The sequence below is a fragment of the Giraffa tippelskirchi genome, chromosome 9, assembly GCF_054371585.1.
Source record: "Giraffa tippelskirchi isolate mGirTip1 chromosome 9, T2T-mGirTip1v1.2.pri, whole genome shotgun sequence".
In the NCBI taxonomy this organism is placed as follows: Eukaryota; Metazoa; Chordata; class Mammalia; order Artiodactyla; family Giraffidae; genus Giraffa; species Giraffa tippelskirchi.
The window spans coordinates 44,866,021-44,889,793 of NC_137283.1; the positions used below are offsets into that span (position 1 = coordinate 44,866,021).

The 23,773-nt window shown below is 40.7% G+C and overlaps 1 protein-coding gene across 1 annotated transcript in view; it reads right to left on the reverse strand.

The window, feature by feature from the left end:
* CACNA2D3 (calcium voltage-gated channel auxiliary subunit alpha2delta 3) overlaps positions 1 to 23,773 on the reverse strand; it is an 871,068-nt gene that overhangs the window by 658,850 nt on the left and 188,445 nt on the right. The window contains exon 4 of the mRNA XM_081524871.1: positions 14,358 to 14,474. Coding sequence (XP_081380997.1) covers positions 14,358 to 14,474 — 117 coding nt within the window. The remainder of the gene's footprint in view (positions 1 to 14,357; positions 14,475 to 23,773) is intronic.

The window sequence follows — 23,773 nt, forward strand, 5'->3', positions numbered from 1 at the left end:
GTCATTCAGTTGTGTCTGACTCTTTGTGACCCCATGGACTGTATAGTCCGTGGAATTCTCCTGGCCAGAATACTGGAGTGGGTAGCCTTTCCCTTCTCCAGGGGATCTTCCCAACCCAGGGATCGAATCCAGGTCTCGCACACTGCAGGCAGATTCTTTACCAACTGAGCCACAAGGGGAAGCCCAAAAATACTGGAGTGGGTGGCTGGGAATCTCAGAGGGCAACATAACAGGGAGAAAAAAAAAAAAAAACCCACAGTGAGAGAGTCAATTCCTAGGCAGGCTGATACGAAGTCCAGAGTCTCTGAGGAGGAGAAAGGGGTCTGGGGCTCTCAAGGAGGAGATAGGGGTAGGAAATTTTTAAGCAGGAGGAAAGGAGAAACTTTTTTTTTCTACATTCCTTAGTCTTAATCACATAAAATGTTTTTTTTCTTTAAGCTGATGATTACACAACAACACAATTAGCTTAAAATCTGTACTAAGGATTATATAACAACAATGTATCCTGCTTGAGGACAGTTTCTCCTTCTTGAAAACCTGACTAATCCTATTATCCTAAAATGTATATTATGGGAGTGGGTCTGGTAAGATCTTTGTATTATTAGTTCTAATCCTGTTATCTTAAAATGTAAATTGTGGGAGTGGGTCTGGTAAAATGTTTACAACATTGAGACATTCTTTTGACTTATTGCTATGACTAATTAAAAAAGTACATAGCTCCCTTGCCAAGACCAGCAAGTGGGGCACTCTCTGTCCCCTTTCTGATGTCTACCTCAGAAGCTTTCTCTGTCCCTTTTTATACTTTAATAAAACTCTGCTACACAAAAGCTCTTGAGTAATCAAGCCTGGTCCCTGGTCCTGAAGCTATATCTTCTTCAGATCAGGTCAGTCGCTCAGTCGTGTCCGACTCTTTGCGACCCCATGAATTGCAGCACGCCAGGCCTCTCTGTCCATCACCAACTCCCAGAGTCTACCCAAACCCATGTCCATTGAGTCGGTGATGCCATCCAACCATCTCATCCTCTGTCATCCCCTTCTCCTCCCGCCCCCAATCCTACCCAGCATTAGGGTCTTTTCCAATGAGTCAACTCTTTGCATGAGGTGGCCAAAGTATTGGAGTGTCAGCTTCAACATCAGTCCTTCCAATGAACACCAAGGACTGATCTCTTTTAGGATGGATTGATTGGATCTCCTTGCAGTCCAAGGGACTCTCAAGAGTCTTCTCTAACACCACAGTTCAAAAGCATCAATTCTGTGGCGCTCAGCTTTCTTCACCGTCCAACTCTCACATCCATACATGACCACTGGAAAAATCATAGCCTTGACTAGACGGACTTTTGTTGACAAAGTAATGTCTCTGCTTTTAAATATGCTATCTAGGTTGGCCATAACCTTCCTTCCAAGGAGTAAGCGTCTTGTAATTTCATGGCTGCAATCACCATCAAAAGTGATTTTGGAGCCCAAAAAATAAAGTCTGACACTGTTTCCACTGTTTCCCCATCTATTTCCCATGAAGTGATAGGACTAGATGCCATGATCTTAGTTTTCTGAACGTTGAGCTTTAAGCCAACTTTTTCACTCTCCTCTTTCACTTTCATCAAGAGGCTCTTTAGTTCTTCTTCACTTTCTACCATAAGGGTGGTGTCATCCGCATATCTGAGGTTATTGATATTTCTCTCAGCAATCTTGATTACAGCTTGTGTTTCATCCAGCCCAGCGTTTCTCATGATGTACTCTGCATAGAAGTTAAATAAGAAGGGTGACAATATTCAGCCTTGACGTACTCCTTTTCCTATTTGGAACCAGTCTGTTGTTCCATGTCCAGTTCTAACTGTTGCTTCCTGACCTGCACATAGGCTTCTCAAGAGACAGGTCAGATGGTCTGGTATTTCCATCTCTTTCAGAATTTCCCACAGTTTATTGTGATCCACACAGTCAAAGGCTTTGGCATAGTCAATAAAGCAGAAATAGATGTTGTTCTGGAACTCTCTTGCTTTTTCGATGATCCAGTGGATATTGGCAATTTGATCTCTGGTTCCTCTGCCTTTTCTAAAACCAGCTTGAACATCTGGAAGTTCACGGTTCACGTATTGCTGAAGCCTAGCTTGGAGAATTTTGAGCATTACTTTACTAGCATGTGAGATGAGTGCAATTGTGCGGTAGTTTGAGCATTCTTTGGCATTGCCTTTCTTTGGGATTGGAACGAAAACTGACCTTTTCCAGTCCTGTGGCCACTGCTGAGTTTTCCAAAATTGCTGGCATATTGAGTGCAGCACTTTCACAGCCTCACCTTTGAGGATTTGAAATAGCTCAACTGGAATTCCATCACCTCCACTAGCTTTGTTCGTAGTGATGCTTTCTAAGGCCCACTTGACTTCACATTCCAGGATGTCTGGCTCTAGGTGAGTGATCACACCATCGTGATTATCTGGGTCGTGAAGATCTTTTTTGTACAGTTCTTCTGTGTATTCTTGCCACCTCTTCTTAATATCTTCTGCTTCTGTTAGGTCCATACCATTTCTGTCCTTTATCGAGCCTATCTTTGCATGAAATGTTCCTTTGGTATCTCTAATTTTCTTGAAGAGATCTCTAGTCTTTCCCAATCTGTTGTTTTCCTCTATTTCTTTGCACTGATTGCTGAGGAAGGCTTTCTTATCTCTCCTTGCTATTCTTTGGAACTCTGCATTCAGATGGAAATATCTTTCCTTTTCTCCTTACTTTTCGCTTCTCTTCTCTTCCCAGCTATCTGTAAGGCATCCTCAGACAGCCATTTTGCTTTTTTGCATTTCTTTTCCATGGGGATGGTCTTGATCCCTGTCTCCTGTACAATGTCACGAACCTCTGTCCATAGTTCATCAGGCACTCTATCAGATCTAGTCCCTTAAATCTATTTGTCACTTCTACTGTATACTCATAAGGGATTTGATCTAGGTCATACCCGAATGGACTAGTGGTTTTCCCTACTTTCTTCAATTTCAGTCTGAATTTGGCAATAAGCAGTTCATGATCTGAGCCACAATCTGCTCCCGGTCTTGTTTTTGCTGACTGTATAGAGCTTCTCCATCTTTGGCTGCAAAGAATATAATCAATCTGATTTCGGTGTTGACCATCTGGTGATGTCCATGTGTAGAGTCTTCTCTTGTGTTGTTGGAAGAGGGTGTTTTCTATGACCAGTGTGTTCTCTTGGCAAAACTCTATTAGCCTTTGCCCTGCTTCATTCTGTACTCCAAGGCCAATTTTGCCTGTTACGCCAGGTGTTTCCTGACTTCCTACTTTTGCATTCCAGTCCCCTATAATGAAAAGGACATCTTTTTGGGGTGCTAGTTGTAAAAGGTCTTGTAGGTCTTCATAGAACCATTCAACTTCAGCTTCTTCGGCATTACTGGTCGGGGCATAGACTTGGATTACTGTGATACTGAATGATTTGCCTTGGAAACAAACAGAGATCATTCTATCGTTTTTGAGATTGCATCCAAGTACTGCCTTTCGGACTCTTTTGTTGACCATGATGGCTACTCTATTTCTTCTAAGGGATTCTTGCCCACAGTAGTAGGTATAATGGTCATCTGAGTTAAATTCACCCATTCCAGTCCATCTTAGTTCACTGATTCCTAGAATGTCGACGTTCACTCTTGCCATTTCCTGTTTGACCACTTCCAATTTGCCTTGTTCATGGACCTACCATTCCAGGTTCCTATGCAATATTGCTCTTTACAATATTGGGCCTAGGCCAGGCCGGGGGCCGCAGCCGACAGGGCCTAGGCCGGGCGGGGTTTGGGGGTGGCGGCCGAGAGGGGCTAGGCTGGGCCGGGGGCCGGGGGCAGTGGCAAGAGGAATTAACCAAGGCCCAAGGAGCAGGGGCTGCGTGGGCACAGGAGGGCCGAGAGGAATTACTCCACATTCAAGGTCAGGAGGGGCCATCATGAGTAGATATCCCTTGTCCAAGGTAAGGAGCAACGGCTGCACTTTGCTGGAGCAGCCGTGAAGAAATACCCCACGTCCAAGGTAAGAGAAACCCAAGTAAGACGGTAAGTGTTGCAAGAGGGCATCAGAGGGCAGACACACTGAAACTAAAATTACAGAAAATCTTCTTCAGAGATCAGGAATCTCACCTATCATTGTAAGCAGAATGCCTGTCTAAAACACAACTGCAAGGAGACTGTGAAGTGACACAGACACTCACGTCCCACCGGCAAGTGAGGGTTGGGCAGGGAGGTGTTTATGCTGCATTTAAAGTACATTTAAAGTTCTTATGCTCTGGTTGTTAGTAATAATTTAAGAGTTAATATATTTATATTTATTTTTATACATCCCACATCTTTCCAAAATAGATATGAAGCAGTTTACAATAAAATATTTAAATAAAATAACATATTTTGTGTTGTGTTGACTTGTCAATTTCTTGATTTTCAGCACAGTAAGAATTGTTTACTAATAAATGTTATATTAATAACAGTTTTGAAAAACATTATTATGCCCTATATCATTTATAATTCTGTACAATGTATTTCTAAAACGTAAAATTATAATGCTAATTTAATAATAAATGATAAATGAAGTAGTTTCTTCTTTAATGCTAATTTTCTTCTTAATGTTAATTTTCATTTTATTATCTTTATATGTGGGATTTTACTTTAGGTATTGTCTCTTAATATTCACTGCATCATCAGTCCTTAGGGTAAGGACCAGGCCTGAATGCCCTGAGGACAATCTGAGGGAGCTAATGTGATATAGCAACCCAAACCATGGGACTGCCAAAGAGACAAAAAAAAAAAAGACCTTTGCTGCAAAAGGCTCTAATGCAGCACAGTGACCCCTGGCACACTCACAGAACAAAGGATTGAGCAAGTACCAAAGGAGAGCAAGCAGCTGCCATATAGGGCCCTCCCTCCCTGTAGGCAGAGAGGCAGGCTTGTGACAGCCAGAGCCAGAAGGCAAGGGGCTGCTGCAGCCTAGGCCCCAGAGACCGCATCTTCAACCAAACTGTGAGCAGGCTCCATTTGCTAACCATGTCTTCCTGGGATCCTGGACAGTTGACATCTGCCAGGAGTGGCACAGCCTGAGATCGGCTCCCCAGAGGAAACACACGGCACACCTGGGACTGTGCTCTTGAGGCGCACCCAGGAAACTGAGCGGCCGAGACCAGGCAGGTGAATAAGATGCATGGACCACCAGGAACAGTGCACTCACCAAGCACCTGGTCACCTGAGCTGCTAGGATCTGGGAAGGGTACAAAAGGCACAGCCCATCTGGGTCTGTGCCCCTGTGGAGCATCCAAGAACCTGAGCTGCCTACACCTGAGAAGGGCATGAAATGCAGGGTCCACTTGGGACAGTGTCCTTGCAGAGCACCGTGGAGCCTGAGCAGTGTGGACCCAGGAAGTACACGCTGCCTTGGGCTGTGGCAAACTCAGTGTGGTCCATCCATTGTGAGCACTTTCCACATATGCCAGTACTATTTCTTTGCAATGTTCCTCCTTCCCCACAACACAACTGAACAAGCGAGCCTAAATAAGTGGCTACCTTCGCCCCCTTGTGTCAGGGTGCAAATTAGACGCTGAAGAGACTTGCATACAGAGGAAGCCAAAATAAACAAAGAAGGGGGAACCACTCTGGAAGTGACAGGTGCAACAGATTAAAACTCTGCAGTGAATGCTGAGAATGTGCATTTGAGTGGCACCTATAGACCTTGAGAACAAGTACAAGCCAGAACAAGGGACTATCTGACACTGAACTGACCCCACACTGCCCATACAGCACTAAAGAAATTCCTACATTTTAGTATTATCATTTTTCAATTTTTAAAAAAAATTTAGTTCTTTACTACTCCAGTAACTTTCATTTTTATAGCCTACTATTACCTTTCCCCAAAAACCTTGTTTTTTAAAAACAAATTCCATATATATTTTTTTAAATTTTTCTGATTAATTTTGTTCTGTATTTTTGTACTGTATTTTTGGGAGTCTAACCTCTATTCTACGTTTTTAATCTTTGCTTTTTGATATTTATTATCAATTTTGTACCTTTAAGATTCTAATCATCAGTATCCATTTTCACTTAGGGACTTGATTACTGGCTTGATTGCTCTCTTGCCTTTTGACTCTCCCTTTTCTCCTCCAGATCACCTTTCTTCTTCCTCCCTCTTCTCTTCTCTATATACCTCTGTGAATCTCTATGGATGTTTTGGGCTGTGGAGAGCACTTAGGAATTTGATTACTGGCTAGACTGCTCTCTCCCCTTTTGACTCCCTCTCTTCTCCTCCTGGTCGCCTCTGTCTCCCTCCTCCTTCTTCTCTTCTCCATGTAATCCTGTGAATCTCTCTGGGTGTTCCTGTCTGCTGAGAATTGTTTTACCACTAACCTAGGGGTTTTATCTTCTGTGCTGTATGGATAGAGAAGTCCTGAGGCTACTTTCAGAGACGGACAGGATATCCAGGAGGCTTAGCTCCAAAACTTTAGAATATAACAGAACTCCTGACTCCAGGGAACATTAATAGACAAGAGCTGACCCAAAAGTCTCCATACCTACAATGAAACCAAGCTCCACCCAAGAGCCTACAAGTTCCAATGCAAGACACATCATGCTAATTCTCCAGCAAAACAGAAACACAACCCTGAACATTAAAAGACAGGCTGTCCAAGGCCATGCCAAACCCACAGACACTCCAAAACTCACTACTGGACACTTCCCTGTACTCCAGAGAGAAGAGATTCAGCACCACCCACCAGAATACAGACACAAGCTCCCCCAACCAGGAAACCTTGACAAGCCACTAGTCCAACCCCACCCACAGGGAGCAGATTCCACAATTAAGAGGAACCATGAACTTCCAGCCTGCAAACACAGCAATCTAAACAAAATGAAAAGACAGAGAAATATTCAGCAGGTGAAAGAATATGATAAAAACCCACCAAACCAAACAAAAGAGGAAGAGATAGGGAGTCTACCTGAAAAAGAATACATAATAATGATAGCAAAGATGATCCAAAATCTTGAAAACAAAATGGAGTTACAGATAAATAGACTAGAGACAAGGATTGAGAAGATACAAGAAATGTTTAACAAGGACCTAGAAGAAATAAAGAACAGTCAATCAATAATAAAAAAATGTAATAACTAAGATTAAAAGCACTCTGGAGGAAATCAACAGTAGAATAACTGAGTCAGAAGGGAGGATAAGTGAGATGGAAGATAGAATGGTGGAAATAAATGGAGCAGAGAGGAATAAAGAAAAAAGAATTAAAAGAAATAAGGACAACCTCAGAGACCTCTGGGACAATGTTAAATGCTCCAACATTTGAATCATAGGTGTTCCAGAAGAAGACAAAAAGAAAGGCCATGAGAAAATACTTGAGATAATAGTCGAAAAATTCCCTAAAATGGAGACGGAAATAGCCACCCAATTCCAAGAAACCCAGAGAGTCCCAAACAGGATAAACCCAAGGTGAAACACCCCAAGACACATATTGATCAAATTAACAAAAATCAAACCCAAAGAGCAAATATTAAAAGCAGCAAGGGAAAAGCTACAAATAAACACAAGGGGATCCCCATAAGGGTAACAGTTGATCTTTCAATAGAAACTCTTCAAGCCAAAAGGGAATGGCAGGACATACTTAAAGTGATGAAAGAGAAAAACCTACAACCAAGATTACTCTACCCAGGAAGGATCTCATTCAGATATGAAGGAGAAATCAAAAACTACAGACAAGCAAAAGCTGAGAGAATTCAGCACCACCAAACCAGCTTTTCAACAAATGCTAAAGGACCTTCTCTAGACAGGAAACACAGAAAATGTTTATAAAAACGAACCCAAAACAACAAAGTAAATGGTAACGGGATCATACTTATCAATAATTACCTTAAATGTAAATGGGTTAAATGCTCCAACCAAAAAACAAAGACTGGCTGAATGGATACAAAACAAGACCTCTATATATGCTGTCTCTAAGAGACCCACCTCAAACCCAGGGACACATACAGACTGAAAGTGAAGGGCTGGAAAAAGGTATTTCATGCAAATGGAGAGCAAGAGAAAGCAGAAGTAGCAATACTCATAACAGATAAACTAGACTTTTAAATAAAGACTGTGATAAGAGACAAAGAAGGACACTACATAATGATCAAAGGACCAATCCAAGAAGCAGATAGAGCAATTATAAATACATATGCACCCAATATAGGAGCACCTCAATATGTAAAGCAAATGTTAACAATTATGAAAGGGGAAATTAACAGTAACACAATTATAGTGGGAGACTTTAATAGCCCACTCACATCTATGGATAGATCAACCAAACAGAAAATTAGCAAGGAAACAGAAGCTTTAAATGATACAATGGACTAGTTAGACATAATCGATATCTATAGGGCATTTCACCCCAAAACAATGGATTTCACCTTTTACTCAAGTGCACACGGAACATTCTCCAGGAGAGATCACTTCCTGGGCCATAAATCTAGCCTTGGTAAATTTTTAAAAACTGAACTCATTTCAAGCATCTTTTCTGATCACAATGTGGCAAGATTAGATGTCAACTACAGGAAAAAAACTATTAAAAATACAAACATATGGACGCTAAAACAACACACTTCTGAATAACCAACAGATCATGGAAGAAATCAAAAAGGAAATCAAAATATGCATAGAAACAAATGAAAATGTTCAGACGACAATCCCAAACTTATGGGATTCAGTAAAAGCATAGCGATACAATGCTACCTCAAGAAACAAGAGAAATACCGAATAAACAACCTAACTTTACACCAAAAGCAACTATAAAAAGAAGAAAAAAATCAAACAGAAATAAATGAAAAAGAAACAAAGGGGACTATAGCAAAAATCAGCAAACGAAAAGCTGGTTCTATGAGAAGATAAATAAAACAGACAAACCATTAACCAGACTCATCAAGAAAAAAAAAGGAGAAGAATCAAATCAATAAAGTTAGAAATGAAAATGGAGAAATGACAACAGACAACACAGAAATACAAAAGATCATAAGAGGCTACTATGAGCAATTATATGCCAATAAAATGGACAACTTGGAAGAAATGGACAAATTCTTAGAAAAGTATAACCTTCCAAAACTGAACCAGGAAGATATAGAAAATCTTAACAGACCCATCAAAAGTACAGAAATCAAAACTGTAAACAAAAATCTTCCAAAAAACAAACGCCCAGGACCAGATGACTTCACAGGTGAATTTTACCAAAAATTTAGAGAAGAGCTAAAACCTATTCTACTCAAACTCTTCCAGAAAATTGCAGAGGAAGGTAAACTCCCAAGCTCATTCTATGAGGCCACCATCACCCTAATACCAAAACCAGACAAAGATGCCACATCACATACACACACAAGAAAAAACTACAGGCCAATATCACTGATCAACATAGACGCAAAAATCCTCAACAAAATTCTAGCAAACAGAATTCAACATATTAAAAAGATCATAAATCATGACTCTGGAAAAGGGAACGGCAATCCACTCCAGTACTCTTGCTTGGAAAATCCCATGGGCGGAGGAGCCTGGTAGGCTACAGTCCATGGGGTCCCGAAAAGTCAGACACAACTGAGCGACTTCACTTTCACTTTTCACTCTCACGCATTGGAGAAAGAAATGGCAACCCACTCCAGTATTCTTGCCTGGAGAATCCCAGGGACAGAGGAGCCTGGTGGGCTGCTGTCTATGGGGTCACACAGGGTCGGACACGACTGAAGAGACTTAGCAGCAGCAGCAACAGCATACATCATGACCAAGTGGGCTTTATTCCAGGGATGCAAAGATTCTTCAATATTCACAAATCAATCAATGTGATACACCATATTAACAAATTGAAGATAAAACCATATGATTATCTCAATAGATGCAAAGAAACCCTTTGACAAAATCCAACACCCATTTATGATAAAAACTCTCCAGAACACAGGCATAGAAGGAATATGCCTCAACATAATCAAAGCCATATACAACAAACCCACAGCAAACATTATCCTCAATGGAGAAAAATTGAAAGCATTTCCTCTAAAATCAGGAACAAGACAAAGGTGACCACTTTCACCACTGCTATTCAACATAGTTTTGGAAGTCCTAGTTACAGCAATCAGAGAAGAAAAAGAAATAAAAGGAATCCAGATTGGAAAAGAAGAAATAAAACTCTCACTGTTTGCAGATGACATGATCCTCTACATAGAAAACCCTAAAGACACCACCAGAAAATTACTAGAGCTAATCAATGAATATAGTAAAGTTGCATGATATAAAATTAACACATTAAAATCCCTTGCATTTCTATACACTAACAATGAAAAAACAGAAAAAGAAATTAAGGAAACAATCCCAATCACCACTGCAATGAAAAGAATAAAATATTCAGGAATAAATTTACCTTAAGAAACAAAAGATCTATATATAGAAAACGATAAAACTCTGATGAAAGAAATCAAAGATGATACAAATGGAGAAATATACCATGTTCTTGGTTTGGAAGAATCAATATAGTGAAAATGAAGATGCTACCCAAAGCAATCTATAGATTCAATGCAATCCCTATCAAGCTACCAATGGTATTTTTCACAGAACTAGAATAAATAACTTCACAATTTGTATGGAAACAAAACAAACCTTGAATAGCCAAAGCAATGTTGAGAAAGAAGAATGGAACTGGAGGAATCAACCTGCCTGACTTCAGGCTACTACAAAGCTACACTCATCAAGACAGTATGGTACTGGCACAAAGACAGAAATATAGATCAATGGAACAAAACAGAAAACCCAGAGATAAATCCATACACCTATGGATACCTTATCTCTGACAAAGGAGGCAAACATATACAATGGAGAAAAGACAATCTCTTTAACAAGTTGTTCTGGGAAAACTGGTCAACCACCTGTAAAACAATGAAACTACAACACTTTCTAACACCATACACAAAAATAAACTCAAAAGGGATTAAATATCTAAATGTAAGACCAGAAACTATAAAACTCTTAGAGGAAAACATAGGCATAACACTCTCTGATATAAATCACAGCAATGTCCTCTATGACCCACCTCCCAGAGTAATGGAAATAAAAACAAAAATAAACAAATGGGACCTAATTAAACTTAAAAGCTTTTGCACAAAGAAGGAAACTATAAGCAAGGTGAAAAGGCAGCCTTCAGAATAGGAGAAAATAATAGCAAATGAAACAACTGACAAAGAATTAATCTCCAAAATATACAAACAGCTCATACAGCTCAATAACAGAAAAATAAATGACCCAATCAAAATGTGGGCCGAAGCTAAACAGACATTTCTCCAAAGAAGACATATAGACAGCTAACAAATACAAAAAAAGATGCTCAACATCACTTATTATCAGAGAAATGCAAATCAAAACCACAGTGAGGTACCATCTCATGCCAGTCAGAATGGCTGCCATTTTAGTCTACAAACAATAAATGCTGAAGAGGGTGTGGAGAAAAGGGAACCCCCTTACGCTGTTGGTGGGAATGCAAACTAGTACAGTCACTATGGAGAACAGTGTGGAGATTTCTTAAAATACTGGAAATAGAACTGCCATACAACCCAGCAATTGCACTGCTGGGCATACACACTGAGGAAACCAGAATTGAAAGAGACACATGTACCCCAGTGTTCACTGAAACACTGTCTGCAATAGCGAGGACATTGGAAGCAACCTAGATGTCCATTGGCAGACGAATGGATAAGGAAGATGTGGTACATATACACAATGAAATATTACTCAGCTATAAAAAAAGAACACATTTGAGTCAGTTCTGATGAGGTGTATGAAACTGGAGCCTCTTATTCAGAGTGAAGTCAGAAACACCAACACAGTACATTAACACATATATATGGAATTTAGAAAGATGATGACGATGACCCTATATGCAAGAAAACAAAAGAGACACAGATGTAAAGAATAGACTTTTGGACTATGTGGGTGAAGGCAGAGTGGGATGATGTGAGATAATAGCACCAAAACGTGTATATCACCATATGTAAAACAGATGACCAGTGCAAGTTCAATGCATGAAGCAGGGCATTCAAAAGCGGTGCTCTGGGACAACCCAGAGGGAGGGGTGGGGAGGGAGGGGGGGGTAGTGTTCAGGATGGGGAACACATGTACATCCGTGGCTGATTCATGCTGATGTATGGCAAAAACCACCACATACTTTAAAATAATGAGCCTCCAATTTAAAAGATTAATTAATTTTTTAAAAAAAGAAAATCACAAAACATAGGGAGACAAGATAATGCTCACACTATTTTGGTATAAAGAAGAAAAAAAAGTGGGATACAAAAGCAAACAAGCAATACAATTACTAATTTGGTAAAAGAAAAACACACACAAGGATATGCTTATATAAATGTAACGAAAAAAGACTAGAAGGAAGAAAACCCAAGAAAACAAGTGTTGTTTTCCTGCTAGGTAGTAGGAGTTTTAGACGACTTTTTTTCTCTTTTTGCTACTTCTCAATACATTCTAAAAGTTCCAACAAAGAGGGTGTTCATTTTATAAACATAAAATAGTAGCTGTGTTTTTTAAATGTTTACCTCAGGGTTCTCTGACTGTGAGGTGCCAATGCCTGTCATGCTGCCATGTCTGTGAAGAACAGAATACAGCTTGCTCTAAGGTACTGACACAGAGACACACCAGAGACCACCGTGCAGCTCCCAGGAACGGCCAGTCAGTGCAGTACGTCTATGGCACATAAAAGCACTTTTTTTTCCTTCTTAAGCACTTCAGAGTTTCCACCAAAAAGGCTCAGCTTATTTAAATTAATAATCATAGTAGCAGCACTGCTCACGTGCCAGGGTCTGTGCTTAATGGCTCAAAACCACAACTGTGTTTGACCTTTACACTCCCTGTGTGAGTTTTTCCCATTTTACAGATGAGGGAATGGAAGCTCATGAAGGCTATTCTGTTTGACACTGAACCCAGGTCAAGCTCATGCTTCTACCTAAACTACAGTCCCTTCTTCCCTAAATCAAAATAGTACAAAATATTTTAGAAACAAGGAAATGTATGAGATTATAAGGTCTAAGGCAGAAATATCTTGTGGCAATTTGGTTTGGCCAATTAAGGATGAGAAAAACTAAACTAGGAAATGAACTTTTATAACAAAGTCATTCTGGAGATAATAAAACTAAAAGGTAAGTAAACTACACTGCAAGGAGATCCAACCAGTCCATGCTAAAGGAGATCACTCCTGAGTGTTCATTGGAAGGACTGACATTGAAGCTGAAACTCCAATACTTTGGCCAACTGATGTGAAGTGCTGACTCATTTGAAAAGACCCTGATGCTGGGAAAGACTGAAGGCAGGAGGAGAAGGGGACGACAGAGGATGAGATGGTTGGATGGTATTACCAACTCAATGGACATGAGTTTGGGTAAACTCCGGCAGTTGGTGATGGACAGGGAAGCCTGGTGTGCTGCGATCCATGGGGTCGCAAAGAGTTGGACAAGACTGAGCGACTGAACTGAACTGAACTGAAAGTAAACTACCAGTTAGAAATAAAGAACTCTTTAGATCAAAATTCTTTCCCATAATCCTTTGCCAATATAGTATTAAAAAAGGATACTGTAATGTTCACATGTCCTAAATCAAGAATTCAGATGCCCCATTTTGTTGGCAACAAAGAATAAAGTCACAGGCAATCTTGGAAATCCAAAATAACACCACATGTGCACTGCAGTTCCATTCTTCCTGCTAATACAACATTTGAGGGATAATGGCCTATATGGGAAAAAAATCTTAAAATGAGTGGAGATATATATATGTGTTTAACTACTTCACTTTGCTGTACACCTAAAACCAAAACAACATTGTAAATCAACTATACTCCAAAAAAACTTTTAAAAAAGATTTCAGGGAGCTCTTGCCAGTCAAGATAAACATTATAATTACAGTAATATTCCAAAAATAGTAAAAAGAACTTCAGACTTCATCTAGACTCATTAACTCCATGGAGATTTTCAATTCCATATTTTGGTAAACACTGATTAACTTTTTTTTTTACAACTGCTTAGTTCAACCACAACGTACCCTTGAATGTACTTTGGCAATTAATTAGGCAAACAATTGAGCAATTTGTTTGCTTGGCAAACAATTAGGGACACCTCCACTGAAAGTACATTATTGTAAGACAAAAACTAGCACCTAAACCCTAGTTACCCTAGAAAAGGGGTGACTGTGCCCCTAGTACCTGCTTATCTTTGGTAACCAGACTTAAGAAATTATGTATATACAGATGAGTCAACTTTTGATTTCTGAGAATTGGGTTAATCAATGCCAGTTGCCTTTGTGTCTTTGGGCAATACAGAGCAGAAACCAGAGATACTTACCCGCACTGCTTCAGACTTCTTGTGAAACATCTCTTCCATGTTCTTTGCCAGCTTTTTCACCAGCTGGAGACCATCAATTTCTTCTATGGCAACGTCCTTCTCATACTCTTTGTATTTCTGTAAGGAGGATAGACAACATTAAAGGCACAAGATATCATAAAACACAATGCCCGTGATGCCAGAGCACATTTACTTAAAAGGAATAAGTAAAAATAAAAATTACTGCTGGATTTGGGGAGATTGGACTGTATTTCAAAATTATTAAACTAACTAAAGAGAAATGTGAAAATTGGCTCTGGCTGTCTTGAAGCTTAACTAGTATCCAGAAAAAAAAAAACAAAAAACCCTAAAGCAATCAAAGTAGAGCACCTTACACACATTTTATAGTGTGAGAGTCCTTGCTGTCAATTTTTAGTATTTTGACTCAATTCAGTTACTGAGGACTTCCTATATATCCTTAAGGAACTCGCAGAAAGAAGCATGTACACAAACAATAGTAAAACAGCAACATATATTAGGATCACCTTGATTTCATGGTTTGTGAGTCTGTTCATAAGCAACTAATTTGTCCCACAGTATACTCAAATTCTCAAGGACAACTTGTCACTTCAAGTGAAAGGAAAGTGTTAGTTGCTCAGTTATGTCTGACTCTTTGCAACCCCATGAACTGTGTGTAGCCCACCAGGCTCCTAAGTCCATGGAATTCTCCAGGGAAGAATATTGGAGTGGGTTGCCATTTTCTCCTCTAGGGGATCTTCCTGACCCAGGAATAGAACTCAGGTCTTCTGCATTGTAGGCAGATTCTTTACCATCTGAGCCAAAACCCACTGAATAACTCAGCAATTTATCTGTCTAAACCAGCAGTTCTCAAAGTGACCCTAGAACACCTGTAGGGTCCCTGAGACCCTTTCAAGGGTCCATGAAGTTCTCCATTTTTCCAACAGATTATTTATATGAAGTCATATCTTCTTACTTGATTTTAACAAATCACAGTAGATTGAACACAAAAGCAGATAAGAAAATCTACCCGTCTTCTCTAAAACCAAATCTTGAAAAGATTTGCAAAAATGAAAAAAATGCCACTCCTCTAATTCGTTTTTTAAAAGTTATTTTTAATAAAATATGTTACGTATGTTAACATGCAACAAGTCTTTTTATTTTGAACTTGTTAATTTTTAAATTAATGAATTATTGGCTTTAATTTCTAATGTGGCAAATATTTATACATAAAACTTGCATAAACAGAAGCTCTTAAGGGTCCTCAGTATTTTCTAAGTGTATAAAGGGGTCCTGAGGCCAAAAAGTTTGATATAACTAAACATTTAATTTTGTTCCCACTGAAAAGAAATATTGCTTATTAATTTAAAATCCTTCCAAATGGAGCTCAAAATACTTCTAATGTCAAGAAGAATCCTTTACATTTATGTAGCTATCAAAAGTCTAGAGAACTAAAAATACTGGGGGCCTTACATTTCCCCTCATTCGGATGAAAAACCTGAATCAGTTACTCACCCTGCCAAGTTTCTACTTAAGGAAAACACAAGGATTCACATGTAATCTGGACTATAGAGACTTTAAGAGTAATTTCTGAAATGGAAAATAAACCAACTTTTTAATGCAGGATAATTTCAAAATACAAATTTCTATTTTCTCTCTATGTCCTCTCCGTCTCCTTCAAAAATATAAACCAGGATGAGGTTCAGTCTTTCCTTGCCCCAAGGAAGGGAGTGTGTGTATGATCTACTACTACAAATGATCTACTACATCATTTAAAACATGCTCTGAGAGCTCTGCATGGTCCTTTAATACAGGGGTCCCCAACATCCAGGATCTAATGCCTGATGATATGAGATGGAGCTAATGTAATAATAATAGAAATAAAGTGCACAATAAATGTAAGGCACTTGAATCATCCTGGAAACCATCTCCCCACACTGGTCCGTGTAAGAATGGTCTCCTATGAAACCAGTCTCTGGTACCAAAAACGGTTGGGGACCACTGCTGTAATGGACCATGAGTGACTTTCTTCTCCCTGCTCCCTGAAAATGTCCATAAAAATCTTAGATATTTGTGTTGAGTCCTTCACTTCCTTGGAAAACCGTCATTTCTTCTAGCCTTCCTTCGCTCTTCGCCAAGGCTCTCCTGGTTTCCCAAACGAGGAGGCTGCACCTTCCCTCCAGGTTCCCAGAGTATTCTGTGCTCACCTCTCCCATACTTCTCCTGGCATCAGAGCCTGCGTGGTCCAGGAGGTAAGGACAACCCCCCAGCCCACAGCAGACACTCACATAACTTCTCTGGATGAAGCCTGTTATAGCACAACTGCAGTGCTACAATACAAGAAAGATGCAAGTAAGGATGCAGCTGACTGATGCTCCTATAAGGGTGACCTTCCCACTCCTTGGGAGGTTGGCTGGCTTGGCCCCAGATGTGGGACTCTAGCCAGCCCAAGCCTGGCTCAGGCTAACAGTGTCCTCTGGCGTATGAATAAAACTTCGATGACAATCACTGGAAACTTTCCCTAAGTTCAAATGCAAGCCAGTGATGTCTTTGGAGCCAAAAATTCTGGGGGTTCTCTGCTGCCTGCCAGATGTGCTCCAAAAGCCAAGAGCCAAGGCCAGCTTAGACACAAGGTTGATTCACTACCCAAAATACAAAGATCAAGAAGCTAGTAAAACAAAACAAAACTAATGTCAGTCTAATATTTACAGTCAGGGAAATAAAGCTCTGTCATAATTCTGAACCTAAAGGTGATCTAGAGGCTTAAGATAAAGAAAAAGAAAATGAATTTCACAATTAGCCTTTACCTAAATATTTTGTTTTTTACATTGAGTCCCATTATTCTGATCATATCTGTCACTTTTATGTTTTTTTCTCCAAACAGACTTCTAGAAGGGAACCAGTTTATACAACTCTGACTATCCACCAAGTTCTCAATGAGACCTTCCTGCATCCTCTCTTCTGAATCTGCTCTGTTAAAAGGAGCCACTGATTTTAAGAAGGTGTGCTGGTGTCCCAGGATTCCTTGTGCCTTGTGACCAGCTAAGCTCAACACAAAGCTCTGTGCCAGCCAAGGATTCCAGATCTGGGACAAACTTAGCAGGTCACTGGTTCAATTCCTCTTCCAGCATAAGCTCTCTCCCCTTAGGACATGAGACAATGGGTCCTCTTTGCCAATGAGCCATGTCTCATACTACTTTCTCACTACCCCAGGGAAGTAATCCCGTAAGCAAAAAACATTCTGCTTTTCAAGATGTGCTAATGCCTGTTGGAATCAGGTCAGAACAATGTAATGTATTCTTCTCACTAGGAAACATTATTCTTTGCTGGAATCAAAAGATTTTGAAGAACATAGAGAGTAACCAAGTGATAGTTATTAATCAACTTCAAACCCTTAGGAGCTCAGAATAGTGATATACACCAAAAGCATCAAAAATGTACCTACGGTACAAAACCAAGCAATATGACCTCCAGCAACTGAACAGAGTAAGCTACAACAGTACAGCAAATTCCACACAGCCATCCCGAATTGTGCAAAAGAATGTAGGAAGCTAGTATACAGAATGTTACAATTGGTTGCAGATAGTAAAAGGTGACTTTGCTTTAAATTACTAAACTGCCTACACACACACACACACACACACACACACACACACACACACACACACAAACACTGTGAGGACAGATGCCAAATGCTCACAGCTGGCTACGCTATTACAAATAATTATTTTTCTTTCTTCTTTCTGCTCACCTGTATTTTCTAATTTTTGTAATGAGCATACTATTTGGAAACTAGAGAATGCATACGAGCCGTAGTTATATGCAGAACAGAAGATGGGCACTTACTAACAAATTTCTGTAGCGGAATGCAGCCCCAATTAGAATCTGTGTAGTTAAGCAGCATGTCTTCATTAGCTGAGCCTAAGGAAGTGAGCAAAATTAGTCTTCCGTGTGTCACAGGCCCAGTACGGCTCCAGGAGCTTTTCATGTATCAATTTGTCTAATCCTCACAGCTACCCTCCCAGGCAGGTGTCATCCCCACGTTGCAGATGGGGAACGGAGGCAAAGAAAGACTTAGTCATTGTTGAAAGTCATATGGTTAGAGAATGAGTTTTAAACTTAGTGAGGTCTGACTTCAAACTGCTTGGTCTTTTGCACTTAGCAGGTAGAGGGTGAAGGGCTGATAATCTAAATATTTGTGATCTTGTTTCAGAGGGCCCATTTCACTGCCATCACAGTGCCTGTTTCATTGATTCGTAGCTTTTAGTGGCTTAAACTAACCAAGACACTCAAACACCTAAAACCAGAGATATCATCAGTTAACAAGGGCAGCAGCTGTTTACAAGTCTCCTCCCAGTGAGCAAAAGCCACGTGGCCAAGGCTGGCTAGATGTCATAGGAGGAGATGCTATCCCTCTACTTGGGGGATGAGCTTAGAGCCTGACCCCAGAGAAGCAGACACAGCTCTTGACTCTTGAAAGAGGCCCAGAAGCCTTAACTGTATTGTGTGTGTGTGTATGGTCAGTCATGTCAGTCATGTTCGACTCTGTGTGACTTCATGGACCATAGCCCACCAGGCTCCTCTGTTCATGGGATTTTCTGGAATGAGTTGCCATGCCCTCCTCCAGGGAATCTTCCCAAATCAGGGATCAAATCCACGTCTCCTGCGTCTCCTGCACTGCAGGTAGATTCTTCACCGCTGAGCCACCAGGGAAGCCATCTTAATTATACTGGGTTGGCCAAAAAGCTCATTGGTAAGATACTGTGGAAAAACCCCAACGAACTTATTGGCCAATCCAATATATTACTCCATGGCTGTGTTTTGGCTACACATTGTCCTATTCTCCAAAGTATCAAGAACAAGCTGAAGCCACACACCTGTGATGGCAGTAACACTTTATTTTCTATAGCCTCAAGGGTTGCTGTGGCAATTACTTTGTTTTGTGTAAAAAACAGCCATTTGTCAACTGGGTAAAGGAATTTGGAAAGTATCAGCACGTCTCTGTCAATACACACGATGAAGGCAGAGGGGAAGACCAAAGTGGAAGAGACACTATGCCACCTGATCAAAGATTCAGGCCAGTTTGGATTGGACCTCTGACTCCAAAACTCCATTTATTTGTTCCACAAACATCTATTTTGTGTCTCTGGTATGCCAGGCAAGGGTGGGGTACCAAGCCCAATATGATGAGTAAAGCAAAGATGAAGAAAGCTCATGGTCTACTGGTCAGCAATGTTCTGATGACTAAACCAGAAAAGAAGACATAACATCATCATAACTACCCTGATGGGGTGGTCAAGGCAGTCACTCCAACTTTCTGGACCCCTAAAGGATGACTAGGCTAAGAAGAGGGGAGATGAAACAGGGGATGAGCAGAGGGAATGGTGGGTATGGATATCCAAGACAAGAGGCTGCCTGGAACACAGGGATCTACCCCTGTTTCACTTCCCTGGTGCATGGATGGCTAGGACAGGGGACTCTGGTGAGAGATGAGGTCAAAGAAGTGAGCAGGGCCAGGCCATCAAAGGTAGTATGCTAGGATGAAGAGCTTGGACGTTATCTTGACATGGGTAGGAGGCTGAGGGTATGGATTCAAACAACAATCAGAACCACTGAAAGATTTAAGGGTTGGAGGGACCCAATGACCAGATTCATGGTTTTGAAAAATCTCAGTGTGCAGAATGGGAAGGAGGAACATAAAACTGGCAAGGAACTGGGAAACTGAGATAACCAGGACTTGGGAAACAGCACTGGAGAAAAGAAGAGTCAGGGAACGAGAGGTGCGCTCCTTGGGAGACATCAAGAGGTCTGATGGCCAGCCACAGTGGCACAGCCTGCACAGAACAGGCCACTCTAAATCTTCATGTTCTCCGGTTTTGCCCTCTTTGAATTTCTGCTATAGAAGATTCTGGTATATGTAGTATTTTCATACGAATGTGTTCCTGAACTTCTAATGCAGGAGACAAATTCCAATGAGGTGGTTGATGACACTGATGTTATTCACTCTGTCACCCCTGACCATCCTCTGGGCCTCCCTCTGGCTTGGGGAAGAAGCTGCAAACATCTGAGCAACACAGCCTGTGTGCCTTTAGCCAAGGCCAGGGTTGAAGCAGAACACAGCCCTTCACAAGAGCACCTTTTAGCATTCATGACACAGAAAGAAGGCAGTCCAAGAAACTTTTTATTCCCTCTGTCACAGGAGAACATCTAAAGCTTCCATTCCTTCTGTTAGCAGAATAAGAATTTGGCAAGAAACCTTGTGATGAGCCAAGAACATTTATCATTTGAGAAGGGAGACACAGAAATGCATTATTTCTGTAGCATCTATTTTGCCAGATCATTTCACACAAACACCAGGAAGAGAAAAGCACTACTTCTCTGTCAGAACACTTAATGTTGTTCATACCTTTGGGTCATTTTTTTTCTCCTACGTGATAACTGCATATCTAGGAGTAAGTCACCTGGAACAGCCCCCCAGAGAGAGGGGGCTTCAGTCAGGAGGTTTCTGACCAACCACAATTAATCAGCATAGCAGCCAAACACTGAAGAGGAGCTCTGAGCGTGCTCCGCATCAGCGAAAAAGACCCTCTTGCAGAGGATGGATGCAGGAGTACCATTAGCCAAGAGCTGGAACATCTGAACGTGGTCTCTTGGCCAAATTTTCTCAACACAAACTGAAATTACATTTCTAGAGTCAGTATAATTAAATCACTAGATGAGGGTTGACAGTCCAGGGGAGAAGACGGTAAAGCAAAGACCTGCTTGTCCCCAAGTGAGAATCTGGAGAGGGTGCCTAAAAGACTATAACTTGAGAGAAACTGGCCTCTTTTCCATCCCACCCCTAAGCCTCCAGCACTTCCCCTAAAAACTCCTGTCCCAGTTTCCCAGTAAACTCTGTTACTGGGAAAGCAACCCACACATGTTAAGGCCAGAACCCTTCAAAGGGGCTTGTTATGTAAAAGCAGAAGATGCCTCATGTTCCTACCTTAAGATTCCATTTTTGGTCTAATTCTCACTCCTTCAAGCTCTGAAGTAGACACAGAACAGGAGGTAAAATCATTAAACTATTTAGGTAAAGATCACACCAATATTAGAAAGGAATCTAGACTTAAGTTACTGCTCTTTTCATTCATTCAACAAATATTTACAAATTGCCTGCAACCCAGGGATTGAACCTACGTCTCCCGCATTGTAAACAATCTGCCTGCAATATGGGAGACCTGGGTTCGATCCCTAGATTGGGAACATCCCCTGGAGAAGGGATAAGGCTACCCACTCCAGTACTCTGGCCTGGAGAATTCCATGGACTGTATGGTCCATGGGGTCACAAAGAGTCAGACACGACTGAGCGACTTTCAAAAAACCACGTGCAGGCATGTGGGGGGGTGGAGTGGGGAGCCACTGACAAATATACATATTCCCTTGAATATGAGAAGGCTAATTTTTATGTTCTTTTTATTAACAACAAATAATAAATAAGCTGGAGCAGAGTCACACGAGTTACTTCAATCAAAACCAGAGCTGTGATGTCCCACGCAGCTGTTCTATGTGTGTCTCCTCCCGGGATCACACCCGTCTGCCATGCAGGTGTGTCACTCCCACCAGACGTGGGGAGAGCGTTGTGTGTCCTCTAGTAAGTGCAGGACAGTCTGTAAAGCACAGAGACGTATTTCTCCCTGAATAGGGAAGGGTGAGTAGCAGGAAATGTGGGCAATCCAAACTGATTTGTAAGCACTGAAAAATTGGCCAGGAACAAGAGTGACATGACAGTCAACTGGTAGGAAGAGGGTCCCGGGAAAGAGTGTAAAATAATGAGTTGTCCAAGGGTTGAAGAAAAGATGACTGTGCCACATATGTAATTCCCTGGCTCCTGGGAGATGAAATTTACAAAGTATCCCATTAGTGTAATGAGATGGCCATGAGCCATCACAAGGATCACAAGGTAGTTGGTCAACAGAGGCAAGATATCTATGACTGAGGCTTGGTGAATACTGGGAACAGGGTGGCGGGGTCAGGGGAAGAGTGGGAAGGGACAGCCTCTTTAGGCTACATGTAAGCTTCTCATATGTCCCTCTGTGCCCATGCTCTGTTACTCAACCATGTCCGACTCTTTGCAACCCCGTGGACTATAGCCCGCCAGGCTCCTCTGTCCATGGGATTTCCCAGGCAAGTGGAGTGGGTTGTGATTTCCTTCTCCAGTGGATTTCCCGACTCAGGGACTAAACCTGTATTTCCTGCACTAGCAGGCAGATTCCTTACCACCACTGCGGCACCTGGGAAACTAAGGTCATCACCACCTATCTATAATTTCTTTTAATAAAATACATGTAAGTGGGAAGATATTAAATATTAGATATTTTAAATATTAATATTAAATATTACTTTATCATTCTGTAATTTTAAAATGACACATGCACACATTTTTAAAAGGTACACATATTAAATAGATACTGTTTAAATATACATATTAGATAGATACACATATTAAATATTTTTTAGAAACTGTAATTTTAAAAAGCATTTTAAAAATCAACATCATTAAAATTTTGGGTTTATAAATATAGTCTTAAATGCAGGGCATCAAGAAGCTTAAACAACTATGTATTATGATGTCAGCCACATATAAGGTACATATTCTTTCAAGTTTAAAGTACCTCTCCTAAGAATTGGGCTAAGGTTGATTCTTTATTTTAGTTCAACTGGAATAAAATGATAACTATACAGGAGTATTTTCCTGTATAGTACAAAAAATTATAGCCTAAAGGCCAAGCAACCCAGAATTTAACAAATATTGAGAAGAATCCAACAGTTAATAATACCAAATCCTACCCAGCATTGAGTTTTGTGCAAGTATAAGATTATTATATAGAAACTTGTTCTACTAAAAGAATCTTACTAGAAAGAGAAGAAACTATAAAGAAACAGACTATTTTAGAGATCCAGGTAAGTGTCCACCTTTTACAAATTAAGAGGCTGAGACTCAATAAGTAACTTGTCAAAGACATCTCAATGGCAGCACCAGGTAGAATCACCTCCAGTGAGGAGAAAGTAACGGAGTTACTGTTCTGTCTCCTCTGTCTTATAGGATGTGTGGGGAAGAATCTGCATGGATTTTGCTGGTGTGCTATTGATTTGGAGCCTGATAAGCAATATTTACTCGGCTTAGAATCACTGGCCAGGATTCAAGTCAGAGGAAAATCAACAATGTGCATCCCGCTTGTGAGGCCATTTGGCGTGGGGCTAAGACCAAGGATTCTCCATTCTGATATACTAAGTGCAAGTCCTAGCAATGTGACAAGTTGCTTAGCCTCCATCAGCCTCCCTTCCTTCAATATTAGAGTGAGTGATACCAGAACTCCTGCTGTTCTTGGGATGGTCAAATGAGGTCGAGTGTGAAGACTCCAACAAGATGCTAGGGA